Source organism: Zeus faber (genome assembly GCF_960531495.2).
Source record: "Zeus faber genome assembly, chromosome: 10".
Lineage (NCBI taxonomy): Eukaryota > Metazoa > Chordata > Actinopteri > Zeiformes > Zeidae > Zeus > Zeus faber.
The window spans coordinates 28,760,174-28,778,401 of NC_137199.1; the positions used below are offsets into that span (position 1 = coordinate 28,760,174).

The window sequence follows — 18,228 nt, forward strand, 5'->3', positions numbered from 1 at the left end:
TGTTACTCACCCAGCGGTAGAAAGAGAAGAAACCACGACAGAATTAAAACTGCAGTTTTGTTAGTGACATCTTTTGAAAAAAACAAGTCCAAAGCTTGTTTCCAAAGTTTATTTAAAAACACTCAAAACGGCGGCAACCAATGCTTACAAACAGTACACAAAAAATCTATTTGTTCGGAGTAGTGCATCCAAGCTACCAGATTGAGAATACTAAAAGTAGAACATTTTAGCGCAGTCGACGTGGCCACAATCAAGTCTGCTTCACAAATATCTCAGTTACTCCAAATTCTTTTTCTCTTTCTTGTTCTGTGCTTTTGCCTGCTCCTTTTCTAGATGTTTCTGAAACACAAGAGAGGAGGAAGGTTTGCCATTAATAAGTGTTTTCTTATAAAAGAAAAGAGCCAGGTATTACATGTAAACACTAGGAAGGGGTAAAATTTGTGTCTGGCGAGAATATTTTGCTTATTATTTGAATGTTTTTTTTTTTGGTTTTTTTTTATGTTCCGCATCAGGTTGCCATTTTGTAGGTAAATCATTTTGGAATGCACCAGAAATCAGTGGATTGATTCCTGGAGCCTCCTAGCTGCTGGCTAACCACCAAATAAAACATGATGAATTAAATTGTGCTTAAATTCATGGTTTGGCACAACTGAACAAAGCCAGTGAGGCGTGTACCTTGACTTTGTCGTAGTGCGCCTGGCTGCTGCAGTGGACCTTCTTGGCCGTCTCTTCGTTGGAGTAGAACAGGAAACAGACCCGACAGTAGAAACCCGTCCTCACGTATTCCACACCTGATGTGATCCAAACGAGAACCCCTGTTCAGTCTCCGCACGCGTTCAAATTTTCAGATCCAAGACTGCGCCAATGATGGCAAACTAGAGTTATTGAAACTGGGCTTAAAACAAAGTCAATAAATTACATACATCGAAAATGACATTAACATTGTCACCAAATTCACTGACTTGCAATAAGAACATTTTGTCTGAAGTATCAAACCACCGTAAATCACAGCTTAGACTTCTCTAGAAATAATACATAAAGCAAATGATATTGGAGGGGAAAGAAAATCTACCTTGAAAAGAGAATATTCTATAATCTAATTTGAGTGTGTTAGATATGTTTCTATGATCTAATTTGAGTGTGTTAGATATGTTTCTATAATCTAATTTGAGTGTGTTAGATATGTTTCCCTGTATTAAAACAGGCTCCACAGTACAGTCAGATTTTAACTTCATCACAGCGTGAGTGGACTCACCGACGGGGTTGTTCTGCTCGTACGGCGTTAGAGGCAGAGACGCGGCGGCTGGTTTGGTCTCTGCTGGCGTCGGCTCCTCGGCCGGTCTGTTCTGGTTCTGATCTGCGGAAACATCCTCCACCTCCTCACGTTTCACATCCTGCACAGAACCAGTGGGGGGGCGGGGTCAGAAATGTGAAATATGTGACTACGTCAATGTTTCCTATCACACGGTCCTGCTCCACCCACCACAGCAGGGTCCTGCTCGCCGGGCTGATCTGACTCTCCGGGTTCTGGATCCTCGCTCTGTGTCTCCATGGGTTCTGCTGCCGCCTCCTGTTCACCGCTGGACACCACAGCACTCTCCTCCTCCTGTTCCCTTTCCACCGCCTCCTCTTCCTCCACTGGTGTCGTCTCCTCCTTGGACCTCTTGGCCGGAGTCTCCTCGGGGTGTTTGGACGACTTGTCCTGAGAGCTGCTGCTGCTGGAAGCGTCTCTCTTTGACGCCTTTCTCTCCTCAAGCTGAATGCGTCTGTGTCTAAACAAAGAAAGGAGACTTTCAGGGGTTCTGGAAGGCAGGGTCCCAATCTAAAGGACTGGGGACCAATTTAATGCATCCCACTACAAGTTAACATTGTCAAATCCGGAATCAATTTATTGCAGCAGGACTTGCCATTAAATAACTGTAACCTTTAAAGCAGCACTGTGTAACTTTTACCTTAAAATAACAACTTCAAAATCATTTATTTCATTCCCCTACACCTCCCCAAACGCCTGTTTTTGTATCTAACTTCTCTGTTCGAGTGCGTTGCGCTTTACGGCACTACATCACTTTCTTAATGTTTGGCTCCAGAAAAAATGTTTTTGCCAGGTAAAATTATAAGAAAGAAAGCGATATTATAAACTTGTCCGTCACAATGCCCAGTGGTGCGGCTACCCGCACGGCGCACCCTAAGCTGGCCATCACTTTCATTGCGCCACAGGGTTTGTTTCACCCGCTGAATTATCTCTTGAACTTGACTCCATGCACAAGCCAATCCGCCAGGCTGAGTGTCAGATAAAGCTTGTGCTTTTGATTTTTACTCGATTGCATGTGATGAGAGCACAGATGCCGCGCAGCTGTTAATTCTTTTGCGGGAAGTTGACAATAACTTCTGCATTACGGAGGAGCTGCTTGATCTTAGGAGTGTAATGTGCCCAACAAGGGGTAAAGATGTTTTTGAAGCTGTGTCTGATGCAATTGACCAGATGGGACAAGCCCTGTGGAGTAAAAAACGGATGGGGCTCCAGCATTGACAGGCGAGTGCAAAGGAATGGCCTCTATGGTGTGCGCCAAGGTGCAAGAGAGTGGAGGTAAAATGCACTCTGCCATCCACTAAGAAGCCCTCTGTGCCAAGACCGTCCGGCTTGGCGATGTGATGAACACTCTTGTGAAAACCGCCAACATAATTTGAGCACAAGGGCTCTACCACAGATAATTTCAAGCTTTCCTATCTGATGTCGATGTTTGAATACAGGGACCTTCTCTACCATTCTGATGTGCGCTGGCTCAGAAGTGGCTCTGTGCTGCAGCAGTTTTATTCCCTGAGATCAGAAATCGACCAGTTCTTTAAAGAGAATGACCGACCTCTTCATGAGCTGAGTGACCCTCTACGGTTGGCAGACCTGGCTTTTTAGTTGATTTTATCATCTTAACACCTTCACATCCAAGGTTTTTCGATCATTGAGAAAGAAACCAAGTTGTTCTCGACTCCCTGATGGATGCAGGAGAAGTGGAGAGTCTGCAATCAGAACTTATCAAAACGCAGTGTGATAATTCTCTGAACCAACATCAGCTTCTCTCCCTACCCGACTTCTACCGGAGCTTGGAAAAGGCCAAGTTTCCTGTGTAGAGGCGCCATGCAAAAAGAATGGTGAGTCTGTTCGGCCCAACATACGTATGTGAGCAAACATTTTCTCTTAACTCTGAACAAAAGCAGATTGAGAACCCAAATGTCCGACAGGCATCTCTGTGATGTCCTTCGCATCTCAACCACCAAACTTACTCCTGACCTGCCAGCCACCCTTCAGTCCAAAGTGCAACATCACTGCTCCCACTGAGTGCAAGGCTGTTCCCATTACAGGAGGGTTAAAAATATATAATGTGTGTTCATGTGTTAATAAGCCCAATTACTTAATGAATGCAGTCAATTAAAGTTAATAACAAGTTTACATCAACAAGCTTAAAATACGCCCATCCCCTTTTCCCTTTATTTTCCCCCCTTTATACAGGGCTGTGAAAGCAGATCACCATCCCGACTATCTGAGGCTGCTGTATTGAGAATGTGCTGCCAACCCTTCTTGGAACAAAATAAATAAACTCATTAATGGAAAGCTGTGATGTAGGCTGTTTTTTTCTTGAAGCATATTAAATTCCCAAGCATAATTGACCTACATTGGATTGATTTTGCTAAGTTTAATACATCAGAGGTGAGGCGATATACCTCACCGCTAGTGAGTGGCCCAGCCCTTTCGCATATTTTTCTGTATGTGGCCCTCAGTGAAAAAAGTTTGGACACCCCTGTAGTACCTGCTCCGGGGCAGCCGTGAACTGAATGCTCGCTGAAGCGGCGAGGGCCGCTGCAACGTGACCAATAAGGTTCAAATTCGTCCGGTAAAATAAATTATTTTCAGACACTAGGCCAAGTTTTACGAGTGGTGTAAAAGTGCAATTGCACTAAGAAGCTATGGGGGCGCCAAATAACAAAAGTTTCATCGTGCTGCTTTAAGAGTGTTACAAACATACTGTTCTGGTGAATACATTCAAATCGGACTCACCCGTACTTCAGCTGCTTGTACTTCCTACTGACATACACCGTCTGGCGCTTGCCTTGTAGTTTGGGTGGGTTGACTTTGTAAGCTTCAGCAATTTTCTCTGCATCTTCTGCATTCTCCATCTCAATAAAACACTGAATACAAAACAAAAGTTTTTTTATTAAAGATATATTTTTTGGCATTTTCATGCATTATTTGATAGTGACAGTGCCAGGAGAGAAAGGGGTCAGAGAGAGAGGATGACATGCAGCGTGGGGCCACGTGCCGGAATCGAATCGGGGCCGCTGCCATAAGGACTCTTTGTATATAGTACACTCTACCTGGGTAGAGTGTACAAATGATGTGGTGCCCCACAAAACATCATTCTAGAGTCCCAATTATAAGTTACTGGTCACAGTTTTACACATGGCTGTTCATATGGTTCAGTCATTATGGTTGGAAGTAGCATAGACTATTATTGCATGTTAATAACTTGATCAAATTCTATTTTCTTTCTAGAACAAATGTGTCCTTACCTCTCTACGGATCCTGTTGACAAAATACTTCTTCACTTGGCCAAAGGGTTCCGCTAGCTTCAGGACCGACTCGTCTGTGTAGTTGGAGTTTGGGAGCTGTCCGATGTAAACTACTTTGCTACCGCCACACTGAGTGAAGGAAAAATCACACATGAGTTAACACGTTAAACGAAAAACCAAATCAACCTTTTCTAGGCTGACTATATTAATTAAGAAAGAAAGGCAAAGAAAATCTGATGAGACTGAGACTGTATTATTATTATTATTATTATTATTATTATGTGGACTTGCAGGAAATGTAGAATCCAAAAACATCTGTCAACATGAGAATTCTGTTCATGCATCCAAACAAAAACACCAATACTGCAAACCGGAAGCTTCTATGCAAGGATGTGTCTCACCTGGATGGTTGGGTAGGTCTGGGAGTGACAAATCTTCACAGGTCTGCCACACACCGACGCTGTCACATTGCTGTTATAAAACCTGCTCATGGCTTTAGCCTCATCCTCTGTTGCAAACTGCAGATAAGCCTGTTTGGGAGGCAAAAAAAAGGACAAATTCACTGAATATTTAATTCAGAATTTTTCCCAAAAATGATCCCCCATTCGATTGAGGAGTGTAAAACTGAGTCCAAATATGAAGACCAATGTGGAAGGTTTTCCCAGTGCCCAGGTTTTTTTGCTGAATGCAATGCAATTGTATTGCATTGGGATGGCATTTCTTGATTTAAAGGGTTCATTGAACATTTTTAATGCAGAATTTCAAAAATCCCTGAGTCTAGGTTATTGGGGCCCCGGATCAGTGTGGCTGTATAGCTGATTCAAGATTCAAGATTTTTATTTGTCACATACATATACATACTTCCATACATATATGCAGTGAAATGTTGGTCTTCGATTGGTCTAACAAGCAACAGGTAAAACCCTCCTCCCTGTGACGTGTCCATCTGCTCCAGGGCTTGTTCCATCTAGCCCACTCTACAATAAACTTGTGTTTTCTGCCCTGTCATCTGTGTCTCTGTGCCCTGAGGTCCCTGAAAACGCCACCCGGGTGGCGTGTGGTCGGCGAAACTGCCACAGTCCTGATACAATTTAGGAGTGTTCTGAGAATTTGTACGTAATCCTGAATTCTGATTGAATCAGAGGTCTGCATTCTACTAAGTGCTTACTCGTCCTTATAAGGGAATAGTTAGAAATGCGTGGGGAGACAATGAAATAAACAGTGAAAGTTATACCTCTGATTTTAAGTCCAGCACCAGGTGTTTGACTACTTTGCCGAAGGGTTTTGCCAGCGCAAGCAGCTCTTCAAGGAAATTGTAACCACGTCTGAATCCAAGGATGTTGACGACCCTCATTCCCTGAAGAAAAAAATAAATCATATTCTTTTTCATTCATATATTACTATTCTTGCTCAAAATAGCTTAACACCACACATACATTTTAAAATTAGGGATATATTGGTCAGCCTAAGTTTAGCCATTTAAAACAAAGTGTCAATGTGGTACTGGGTCTGTCAGAGACTAGATGTCTCTAAAATAATGCACAAGCAAACACGACAACCACTGAGCATTCCCACACTTCCATTAGAGTTAGACTTTATGTCGGCAGTATGCAACTCAGCTGATACACTTTTTGACATAACGATAAGAGAAGTGACATGGACTTACGCCTTTTCTTGTATTGTCTGTCGAAGGGATGAGAGAAACACAAAACAAGGAAAATTACAAGTTTGTAAGATAAAAAATATTTTAAGATAGTTTTACAAATTCATTAATTCAATTTCAATAGGTCAGAAATATTAGGAATTTACAATTACTACTAGCCACATGTCATTTCAGCTGTTATCAAATACATGGTAAGTTTCTACTTCATACAGAGGTAATTTCCTCAACATTTATCTGGTTTAAAAAGGTGTGGTGAATTGGCTCATTTCCTGGCCTGACTGTGCCAAATACAGCAACCAGCCAATCAGAATGACAAGAAGAATCAGGTGATGGACGCCTTACCAAAAGAATCAGAATCCTTGGTGTGTAGGTCATCTTTGTCTTCTGCTAGCTCATCCAGCGTCACAAAGTCGTCCATGTTTTCCATGAAATCTTGGTCCAGGGTTCCCTCCTAACAGACAAGAAGCACTTATCACCATTTACTGTATCATTATGATAACAATGTAGGGCCAGGTCATAATGTTATTATTACGGGATGGACACCTAATAATAGTTGTAATTGTTAGAAATTATACATTAGAAATGTTAAATTGTAAATGAAAAAATTCTCTGAATTTTTCAGGCTAAAACTATCTGAAACAGAACGGCAGAAGAGAATAACACGGTTTGTGTCGTTTCTGTATCCTTCTCTGCACTTTTCGGGGGTAAAAGTGTCTGGAACAGGATAACCACTGTAAACACAAACACGGTTGAGGCTTCGTGAGAACCAGGACTTCAGACATCCTGTGGTTCAAGTTTCATCCATATCGATCCACATACGGAGCAGGAATTAGTGAAAAACCGACAATTTGAGCGGAAGCAGGTGAACGTTCGTGCATCGCTGACACACCAACCTTTGAAAGCCACCAGTCGGATGAGGAACGAGATGAGTTTGTGGAGTGATATGCGTTGTGACATCATCATCCAAATTGCTATTTATGTGCAGGTTGTGGCTACGAGCGCACATTCGCACCCCGCGAGCTTCGTGGCGTGGACTCCATCGCTCTGTAGTGTTTACAAACTGCGTGCATGTGTCTGTGAGCAATGTGTGTATCGCCTTACCTGCTTGACCTCAGTGGGGCATTTAGTTTGATATTTCATTATTTTGCCCTTTTTGTAAATCAACACATTCCGTTCCCATCTAAGCCGGTGCCGTGTAGCTCCCGCCGCATTGGAACCAATCATAACACGCCAACTGTAGGAGTCCAAAACAGTCCGAAACATATTTCGTATTTGTGTCCTCACACATGGAGTTGGCTTGCAGCTCCAGAGCAACAGGTTCGAATCGTGTCCATTTTATTTTAGTCCCAAAATTTTAAAAAGTTGATGAAATGCGAGGGACATGAGTGTCGAATCCGTTTGAACGGAACCTTGTTGTTGGGAACTTCCACACGGAGTGATTTCCTTCCACATAGACACCGTGAGTCAGCCACCCTCTCATTTTTAGGATAAAGTCATAACACGCAGCAAGCGTATATGCTTGAATTAGTAATTCATTATTTTACCAGGATTGGGAAAACGTGCGTCATCGCATCATTACGTCAGCTGATGCTGCATTCAATATAAAACTTGGAAAATGTAACTCGTTTTAGACGTAATTCTGATGTTAAGATGAGCGACAGCACAAACTGATGTTAGGTTCCATGGGAACTCAAACATTTGTAATTGGTGTCAATAATGGAGCCGTGTATTGCTGCCTGCAGCTATATTCCCTATTATTATTATAATCATCGTCATAATCATCATCATCATCATATTACCACAGTGTTGGTAGAAGTAGTTTTTAGAGATAACGGTCCTTTTTTTATTTGTAGTCATTTTTTGTGAGTTTTGAAAGAAAGAAGTATTTATATACACGTGTTTGTATTATACACTGTTAAAGTATTTACTGTACACTGAAAACTGACACTGAAACTAAATTTGAAAACCATGAGGAATATTGATTTGAATGGATATTTTGGGGACAACCAGTGGTGCTTTCAAAAGAACTTTACAAGTTTCCAAGAACTTATCATTCGTAATGTGGATATTATGAATAGGAAGGCAGAGGCGTTTACTAACGAGACCATCCAAGTCCATGAAGTTCAGAAAGTTGCCTTACTTCACTGTAATGCAGCCTTAAAAAAATAAATATTTACCTATATCAAGATATAACGATAACCAAAATCCCAAACGATATATCTCATCTCATATTACAATATCTATATACACATCGATCAGTCACAACATTGCAGTAAAACCACCTGACTAATATTGTGTAGGTCCCCATTGAGGCATGGACTCCACAACACCTCTGAAGGTGTCCTGTGGTTTCTGGCACCAAGACGTTTGCAGCAGATCCTTTGAGTCCTGTTAGTTGCAAGGTGGAGCCTCCAAGGATCAGGCTTGTTGTACACGTCTCCCAGATTAGGCCAGAACGATTTGGGAAAATAATCTAATTGCGATTTTTTGAACCAATATTGCGATTTGGTATGTGATTTATTTTTTCAAGTTCTTCATCTTCTGTATTATTCACTAAACACAAGCGAAAAATCATTCTATAGTATGACCAATACAAGAATGGACACAGTCAACATATAAACAGCTCTTTCCTGTCGGCAAGGCCCACATGTTATGATGAATTTAGATAAATTGATGCAATAATTGATATGGATAACATATCTTTAAGTATTGAATTATAAAAGGAAAAACCTTCAATCACAGTAGAATACCCACACATTGATCTAACTTCAAGCCCTGTAATTGTTCAAATCTGACAAGTAAACTTAAAAAAAATGCAGTAATTATTATTTTTTATAGAAATGTTGCACGCATACATCCACAGGGACAGCTTTATGCTCATTAAATAAAAAAAACAAACACATTATTCTGGAAGAGGGTGCGTCCAGAGCTCTGCCAGCAGCATACGCTTGCGCACAGGGCACCATGGACCCGGCCAAAGAACCGGGTCTCGACGGGCGGCAGAGGCTTAAAACAGTCACTATAGGCAGGGGGGCACGGACAACGTGTCCTCTTTTCCCACAGTTTTGTTCCATACACACTTCTTTTCCATTAGGAGACATTAAATTAAATAAAAACACACTGTTCTGGCGTGCCGGTCACGGGCTGAGAGTCTTGAGAGTCTGAGACAGGCGTGCAAACTGTGCCCTTCCACTTCCCCCCCGGGATGGCGCGCTAGGCGGCAACCTATCTCACCTATAAGAAGAGCTGGCCCTGGACAGCCCTATTGGTTAGAATGTGTAACATTCCTTGGACCACTTTTGCTCGGTACTAGGCACTGCATACCGGGAGCACACCACAATACCTGCTGTGTGGGAGACGCTCTAACCCAGTCATCTAGCCATCACAATTTGGCCCAACCATAACTCTTGCCCAATTTTCCTGCTACCAACACATCAACTTCAACAACTGACTGTTCACTTGCTGCCTGATATATCCCACCCCTTGACAGCTGCCATTGGAAGGAGATGAGCAATGTTATTCACTTGTCAGTTACTCACCTGTCAGTGGTTTGAATGTTGTGGCTGATTGGTCTGGCTCCTATCCTCGTTGCTTGGATAATAAAGTGTGTGTGTGTCAGTGTGTGTGAGTGTGTGTGTTGCAGTCTCCTACCAGGTCCTCAGGCAGCTCTCCCTCTGTCATCTCTGTGCTCTCGGCAGGATCAGCGGCTGTTTCCTCTCTGGTCTCTGGTTCTTCCATCAACCTTTCAGTTGGTCCGGACGGCTCCGCGGTCTCTGCCGGGTGATCGTCCTCATCTTCTGCTCCGTCGGCGTCTTTGACCTTCGTGTCATCGCCGGTCGGAATGCACTCAGGTTCTTGTAGTGCTTCTGCAGCGTGGCAAGAGTCAGCCGGCAGCTTCTCAGCTCCTTCCTCATTCCCCTCCTCCTCCACTTCGCCCGGAGCCGAGGTGCCAGGCTGTGGCTCCTCCACATCTGGCTCCTGCTCTACCTCGCACTCCTCTTTTCCTTCCTCCGCTTCATTGTCTCCCTCCATCACGCCAGCTACCTCCTCTTCTTCCTCTTCACTTTCCTCCTCTGCCATGCGCTTTTCCTCTGGTTTTTTCTTCTCCTTTGTGGCGGTGGATTTGGAGGAGGCGCTCTTGGCTCCCGCTTGGTTGGGGTAGTTCTTGCTGGCTGGTGTGGACTCGCTGCTCCTCCTGCCTCTGTTGTCTCCCATGGACGCTCCATAGCTGCCTCTCCGGTTCACGCTTAAAAGAAACACCACATTGAAGAGGTTCATTCCTTGTTGGTCCCTGGGCTGCAGCCATAAAGATGGTTTCCACAATGAACTAAAACAATATCAAGTCATAAATCAATAAAGATTTTATAAGGAAATTAACTGTTCTTTTATGCTGAACTAGAAGGAATGATGAAACAGGTCAGCAAAACATTGGCAGGGACCAAACAACTCCAACTACAAGAGGAAAATAAATAAGGTTAAATAAAAAAAATTCAGCAGTCACCAAAGGAAGAAGAAGATAGTAAAAAATAATTTGTATCCATGTATAACACATATGTTAAGTCTTGAATTTATGAAACAGAAATAACTGCCACATGCTTGGCAACCTGTATCCATTCGGATGAGTGCAGTCCTACAGACTACATCCCATCTGTCTCCAGTAACTAAAATTGGTGAATGAAAGTACAGAATTCTTCAGCCAGCGACTCACTTGAGGGTCTTGTACTTAGTGCAGATGTTGAGGCGGATACTCCTGCCTCTGATGGTGAGCGGGTTCTGGTTGTAGTACTTCACCATCATCTCAGCATCCTCTGGGGTCCCAAGCTGGACAAAAGCCTGGCGGAGGAAAAGGAAGGGAAATGGAATCACTTCATCCAAGTTAGTCTAGTCAGGTTTATTTAGAGAGACTTGAAAATGGATGCCAAGTAAATCACTTCTGGTGAGAGGAGCCTAATCACATGGCAAATCACCAGGGGCTTGGAGTTGGAAATTAAATCTCTCTCTGAATGACATCAATCCCAACAAGAATCCAAACCTTCTGTAGCATTTGTTGTCAAACTTCACTATGTAACATCTGACCATACAAACTAAAGGTTTGTACTGTCACAACCCTGGTTACCTCGTCTGTTAAGAACAAGTGTTTCTCTACGAGGCCAAAGCGCCCAGCGACGGTGAGCAGCTCCATCTTCTTGTCTTGCTCTCTCGGCAGGTTGGAGAAGAACACCACCTGGCTGCCTTGACCTTTGACCTCTCTGTTGGGTCTCTCCCTTGGCCGGCCCTCTTTCTGAGGAACACAGCACAAAACACATCAGCGACTCCAAGAGGATGACTAAAAAGAGTTTGTGACTGATTAAATAAAAAAAAAATAAAAATCTGTGTATCCCAATAAAAATCAGTTCTTTAAAATAAATGTAGTCCCCTTCCACGAATAAAATTAAAAACAGGATCGATGATGTTTATCATATTTAGAATAAATGTTAAAAGTCCATTTGTATCAACCATGTGTTTTATTGCACTGTACTGTACTATTGCTTGATCTATCCATACCTCACATCTAAATATTCTCACCATTCTCAAGTTGTCATCTATGATCAATGGAATCAACTGTATCTGTAACCATTTCCTAAAGGTTCCACCATGGCTTCCGTACAACATGTATGAATATAACATTTGGATTATGAAAGCAAATCCAGTGTGGTTACCTCAATGACCAGTAATTCCTTGGACAGGTAGAAGATCACCCGAACATTTCCAAACATTTTGGCTGGATTTTGCTGATAATAGTTCACCATGTCTACAGCCTCCTGATGCGTGTCCATCTCCAGGAAGGCCTGGTGGGATGTGAAGAAGAACCTTAATGTCATTACAACAAAGTAGTTAACCTGCTTATTAACCATGACTAGTCCTTCAACATCATCTCCCCTTTTCTTAGGACCAGAAAAAGGGAATTTCCTTTATATTTCTAACTATTTGTGAGTAGGATATTAAAGCAACAAATAAAGAAATACACCTTAAAATTGGGCCATTTTGTAAAAATAAGTATTTTAATTCCTATTCCCAAGTGTTCAACAACATCATAACATGTGTGAAAGCCACTCAATGGCACGTTGGACGTTAGGGCTGAACGATTTATCAAATTCAAACATTGCAATCTAAGAGAACGCAAATTTTGCATCGCAACAGCTGTGATTAAAATAATAAATAAAAATAGTTGTTTTTTTTAATGTTACACAATCTTACAAAAAAAAATATATATATAAAAAATCCTAATAAAACAAAAAACAAGTCGATTATTTTCACAAATCGCTCAGCACTACAGGTCGTTCACACGGTTTAGGTTTTAAATTGATCTGATGCAGAGACATGTTTGTATTTACCTTTGTCTTCAGAACCAGATACTCACGCAGGGTTCCAAAAGGCTCAGTGAACGTAAACAAGTCTTTGTTGTTGTTCGGCTTTCTACCATATTTTGCCACCACCACTCTGCTTTTCATCTGACGGAACAAGGGTGAGACTTTCAACTTTAGATTACTACAGTACAATAAGATGTAGGGAAAGTCTAAATCAGTGAACACTTACATTGGTTTGCCATCAACAGTAAAATTTAGTTACCTAGTTTAGTTAAGTTAGTTATTTAACTTATTTACCTCACATTTAATTTAGTTGATATTAACAAACATGGCTTACCTTCGGAAGCATTGCAGACTGAGCCTGGTTCTTGTTTGAGAAGTTAGAACTTGGACCACCCCCTAGAATAAAACATGTGATACATTCAACTTTGACAAGGTGGCCAATGTAGTTCTTGGGGATAAAACAGATACGATTACAATACATTTTCATTAACCTTTGAAAATAGCTATGGCTATATTTTCTCTCATTGACAAAAAAAAAAAAAAAAAAAAAAGTAAACAGCCAATCAATTTTAAGGACTGAAGCTGATTTGTGAGGCAACATTTATGACGTCACGGCTAGTGACTTATCGACTGAAATTCTTGTTGGTCGTCGACCACAAAAATAAATGAAAATGCCCGTCCATAATAGGAGTGAAATAATCACAACCTTGATGTATTTATGATATACTGTATGTAATATGCTTTAGAACAAAAGTGGCTTACCCCAGTTGGAGGACATGCCACCTGCCGTCTGGCCTTGGGACATGGGAGCGGGTCCCAGCAGCCCAGCAGAGAGGTTGGGCGTCTCCATGCGGCTAGCCCCCCCACTGAAGAAAGAGACGGGAACCAGTCATATGACAGCCAGATTGAAACAGGACAAAATCATACCCAAACACTGTGAACTGTCTTTTTTTGTTTTTTTTGATTTAAATTAAAGTTATTTTTTTTAATCCAAATTCAACCCAGTTGACAGGTAAATAATGACCTCGAAATCTGGTTAAAGTGAGTAGCAGATGACTTACAGTATTTCCTAAAATAGTGACCGGCGTTTCTATTTAACTCAACTGAGATAAATAAATCTAGATCTATGTAATCACATAAAAATATATGCACACACATAATGAAGAACACAACCTCATATATCCTCAGTCACATATCTTTATTTTCCAATGGTTTTCCAACCCGGACAAATAGGAGTATAGTCTGTATGCTATTGTCTTTTCGGCCTCCCCCCGCCGATGCAGCTACAAAAGCAAGAACACACCTCACTGTCCTTGGTGTGACAAGATTTATCTTGAACACGTAAAAATCACTGACGTCAAACCGACCATATATTCTCTGACTCCCTGAAAATAAACTGTTCCACTCAGAGAGCTGCTCCTTAGCACATCTCTGACCCGACCCTTGTACAAGTAAAAACCAGCATCTGTCTGCCTCTTTTTTTAAAACCACCGACTGACAAACTGCAGATTAAAGCCACCCTTTAATTTCTGTAACAAGGGTCCCAAACCTTGATTGCATTACATATCTCATTCCTTCTGTTTAATAAATATATTTGATCTTATTTTAGAATGAATTTTAAATTAAACATCCGTCTGCGTACCAGGCCACGCAAACAAATGTATGGTGAAAAAGAGAGAACTAGTAGCTACCCTAAAAGTCTCAGTTGTGGTGGTAGCCAATGGGAGAGTTACAGTTTTCTGAGTTCGCCTTGAACGCACCACCTCCTGCTTGGAGCACTGGAGAGTGAAAGCGTTCAGAGCGGGGGCATTTGTCCCAATAAGTGATCTGCGATCTGCTACGCAACAGTAGGAAATGGAGTAAATTAAGTACCTCTACATTAAAGACACTGCTTTTGTCAGCTTTGTTTGAAAGCGGGGCTCCGCACCGGAGTAGCGCCGATCAGTTTTTCCCCTGGTCTTTATTTGAGGCAGGCTTGTATTCATCCGACACAAATATGTCTCAGGGTAAAAAATGTATTTAAAAATAACAGCAGCTAATGTGTTAAATTCCTCAGCAAAAATGATTTTGTGTAAGTGGCAACCTGAAGACTGGATTTTGTTTGCTTCCACATAATTCATTTAAATTGAAAAGTTTCATTATCAACTAAAAATAAAAAAATCCTTCTGATCCTTCTCCTCCTTTTGACCCAAAAGTAATAAGATAAAATAGCAGCCACACACAAAAGTAAAGACCTTCCTGCCCTGCCAAAAAGACAAGACCACCACATCCTAGCCCTATGTTTTGCTGTGTGTGTTATGTCTTACCCTCGGTTTTGGGCCATGCCAGGGTCCCAATCTGGATACCTACATCATTCACCACAACAATAAATAAATAAAATTCACATCAAGATTCCCTTTTCACAAAGATAACAAATGTATGTGATTACATTTTGTGTGACGTCTTTAAATACCTGTGTCAAATCACGTTAGTGTACAGGTGGAAAACTTACATTTGAAGGAGCACCCTTCTGTTTTCAGCATGACGGAGCCCATTGGTGTGTTGATTCCACTCCTAGAACACAAACTCAACTATTACAAACACCTGCTTAGGCTGACTTAAAAATCATATTTACAATGACTGGATTATCTTAAATTTCCAAGGTATAAAAAAGCACAATGTTAAAGATATTCAGTCTGATGACAGTGAGATCTATCTTAAACTATATTTTCAAATATTTTAGTTCTGTACGATAAACAGCCAAAAAACAGTCTGCGCTCAAGCTTTCGGATTGGCATAGTATTTCTAACCAGCTAATCCCACTGAAAGGCAGGAAAAGAGCATGGACTGGTACTCACCATGGTGGAATGGACATCAAAGTCACAAAGAGAGCAAACATGGGGGAACATGGGGGGCATGGCTCCCAAGAAGTCTTGAACTTTGCCTTGGGACGGGGAGCCCATCCTCCTCTGCATAAAGACATTGTCGGACTGGGGGGGCCCCATGCCAACACCCCCATAGGAATCTCGGCGAGAAAGGTCTGAATATTGCCTGTCTCTGTTGCCAGTCCCTCCATTGTTGCTGCCGTAGTCTAAATTGTATCCCCGGGCAGGGCTGGCATCCTGCATGGAACCATAAGCATAATCTGCTTGGGGTGGGGCACGAGCTGAAGCTTGTCCCATGGAAGAACCACCCAGTCTCTCCCCACGCATGTCCCCCCAATCGTCCCTGCCTCCTTGATAGGAGGATTCAGAAGATAGTGATGGTAGATCTCTGGGGTTGCCTGCCATGCGTCTGTCTCCAGCCTCCCCCTTCCGGTTCTTAAGCTGCATGAGTATCTGTGGCAAGGTCTCTACACTTATGTCCTCTTCAGGTATCTGTGCCAGAGCGTCAAGGTCAGCAGGCGACAGTCCCAAGCTGGCAAAAAGCTTCATGGTACTACCGAGATGGTTACCGCCGCCACCGCCAACATGACGGGACATCTGGGAGCTGCGGTCCATGCTTTCCCCACCACCACCGACCCCCAAGCCGGAGACCATGCTCCCCAATGTCCGGCTCTGAGGGCCAGAACGCTGTTCATTAATGCTGAAGTTCAAGGTTTCTGCAGCAGCCAGGAGCCCGCGGCCCACGGTGAAGCCTTTCTGACCACCGTCCGACAGGTTCTTCTGAGACATTGTGCTTCAACACTGGCTCTCCACTCAGGTCTCGACACTGTTTGGTCGATGACTCAAGATATAGAACCAAGGAGGTGAACTCGCAAAAATGTCTTTATTCAGAAGAAGTTGGTTGATGGTTGCTTTCTGACGTGAAAAGAGTGAAAGGAGTCTAACTCAAGGGTAACGTCTCCTCTCCACAGGGGGAATGCTTTACCTCTGTTGAAACACAACCAGGTGGGTGCTTGTGTAAGTGTCACTTCTATAAAGAAAACAGACAAACTGTAATGGAGAAGAAACAGGTCTGTGATCCACAGGAGCATTTACAGTAAAATGAACACTTAGTCCTAGGCTTTAAGGATCTGAACATGGAAGGCAGTCAAAGAGCACTGAAAGGCAGAATAGAAAAGGAGACAGGGACAGTGGGTAACAAGTTCGAACGACTCGAGGAAGAATAAGGTAAACAACCAACCACCGGAAACTGGTGTGACCTGAAGACGTCGGATCAAAATCGGATAAAGCGAATAAACGAATCGTCAGAGAAATATAAGAACCGATCTGCACCACAGTCGAGGGTTACAGGACGTATTGACGAAGAGAACTAAATATGGCCACACACATGGAAAGTAAAGAAAGGCAGTGAGGTCAAATTAAACAGAATCTAGCTTTAATCTGATCAGAGTCTGTTCCATAAGACAACAACTTTTCTATTATTTGAAAATAAACTGTAAATACTTGTGGTTGCAAGCCAAGAACATTAAGTTATTCAGTCACATAGTTTATCATCCAATCAAACCAAGACGGGAGCCATGCGGCCTGGAGCTTGCGAGCCGCAAGTCGTTAGTGTTTAAGCAATGTTAAGTATTTGAAGTATACTCGCATGTCTGGTATATTAGGAAAGCTTCTGTTTTGTGTACCATAGTCAACAATGAGTGAAGCGACATTTTGTAGAAACTGGCGTCGGCTGAATGTTAGCATTTAGCTAGCTTAAGATAATCAGCACTGCGTCGTTCACTTAGTAACGCTGTTGGCTTGCTGCTATATGCTAAAACCCCGCATGGTCACCGAGGAACCAGGACTTTATCAACTTTAAAAACGGTATAAAAGATCCTAAAAAGTCCACTCTTACCTTGGCATGTATTGTGTATAGATGGCTAGATCGTAAACTAGCCAGCTAGCTAGTTAGCTGATATTGCAGCACGGCCGGCTGAGACAGGAGGTTGTCGCTGGTGAAAGTAGCGCCACCTGGCGGACGGGAATGTGCAGCACCCAGTATTAGTATACAGGTACTCTTCACTTAACGACCCACTTGTTCAGCGACCGCTCGGACCTACGACCAGCTCTCTGACCAGTCAGTATTGTGCGCTGCGTACAATACCGCGGCGTGCGCATGCGCGGCGCCTCATCGCGCACCTCCCTTCATACACTACACTCTATATACACTCTACTGTATATACACACTCGATATACTATGTATACTATATACAGTGTATACATCTCATCTCATCACAGTTCTCAGTCTCGTTCCTGCAGTCTGTCAGTGTTCACTACATTAGCGTCCGCAATGGCCACGCCCCCTCAGCGTGACATAACAGGGGTCCTCGCTTATCGACGTGGTCCCAGCGACGGAAGTCGGTCGTTAAGTGAGTAGTACCTGTACAGTAGCGTTCCTAATAAAGTAGTCAGTGAGAGTGAATGTATGTATGTGTTTTATTATTTATTGATATATAATGTGCCTATGACTGTGGGGGGTGGGGTCAAGTTTATCGGTGGGTTATTATAATTTGCGTAAGTTCATCTGATTGGAGGGGAGGTGTCCAGGATAAAGAATAACTCAGTGTGGGAATGTCGCCTACCACACACCACCCAAGTGGCACTTTCAGGGCCCTCCAGCGGAGACACAGACGACGGGGTTTCAGACACACAGTTGATCGTGGAAAGTGTGCAAGATGGAGCAAGACCTGGAGCAGATGGACATGTGTCATGACAAGGGCTCCTCTCCTGAGTGTGTGTGGGGGGG

The 18,228-nt window shown here is 42.7% G+C and overlaps 1 protein-coding gene across 2 annotated transcripts; it reads right to left on the minus strand.

The window, feature by feature from the left end:
- Window positions 1–83: 83 nt before the first annotated feature.
- On the minus strand, window positions 84–17,444 carry LOC307236352 (uncharacterized protein). Of its 2 annotated transcripts, XM_080008738.1 has the most exons (21): window positions 17,338–17,444; window positions 15,414–16,427; window positions 15,068–15,129; window positions 14,883–14,921; window positions 13,339–13,442; window positions 12,911–12,972; window positions 12,601–12,717; window positions 11,926–12,054; window positions 11,343–11,507; window positions 10,935–11,059; window positions 9,878–10,472; window positions 6,569–6,677; window positions 6,230–6,246; window positions 5,798–5,920; window positions 4,965–5,093; window positions 4,564–4,692; window positions 4,052–4,182; window positions 1,484–1,772; window positions 1,256–1,394; window positions 676–791; window positions 84–339 (listed from the first exon to the last, which is right to left on the minus strand). In XM_080008738.1, exons 2-21 carry the CDS (start codon window positions 16,227–16,229, stop codon window positions 277–279), a joined length of 3,459 nt encoding a protein of 1,152 aa, XP_079864864.1. In that variant the 5' UTR covers window positions 16,230–16,427; window positions 17,338–17,444; the 3' UTR covers window positions 84–276. The 2 variants fall into 2 exon arrangements, with proteins under 2 accessions (XP_079864864.1, XP_079864865.1); XM_080008739.1 differs by lacking the exon at window positions 17,338–17,444 and having other exon boundaries at window positions 15,414–16,447.
- Window positions 17,445–18,228: the final 784 nt, after the last annotated feature.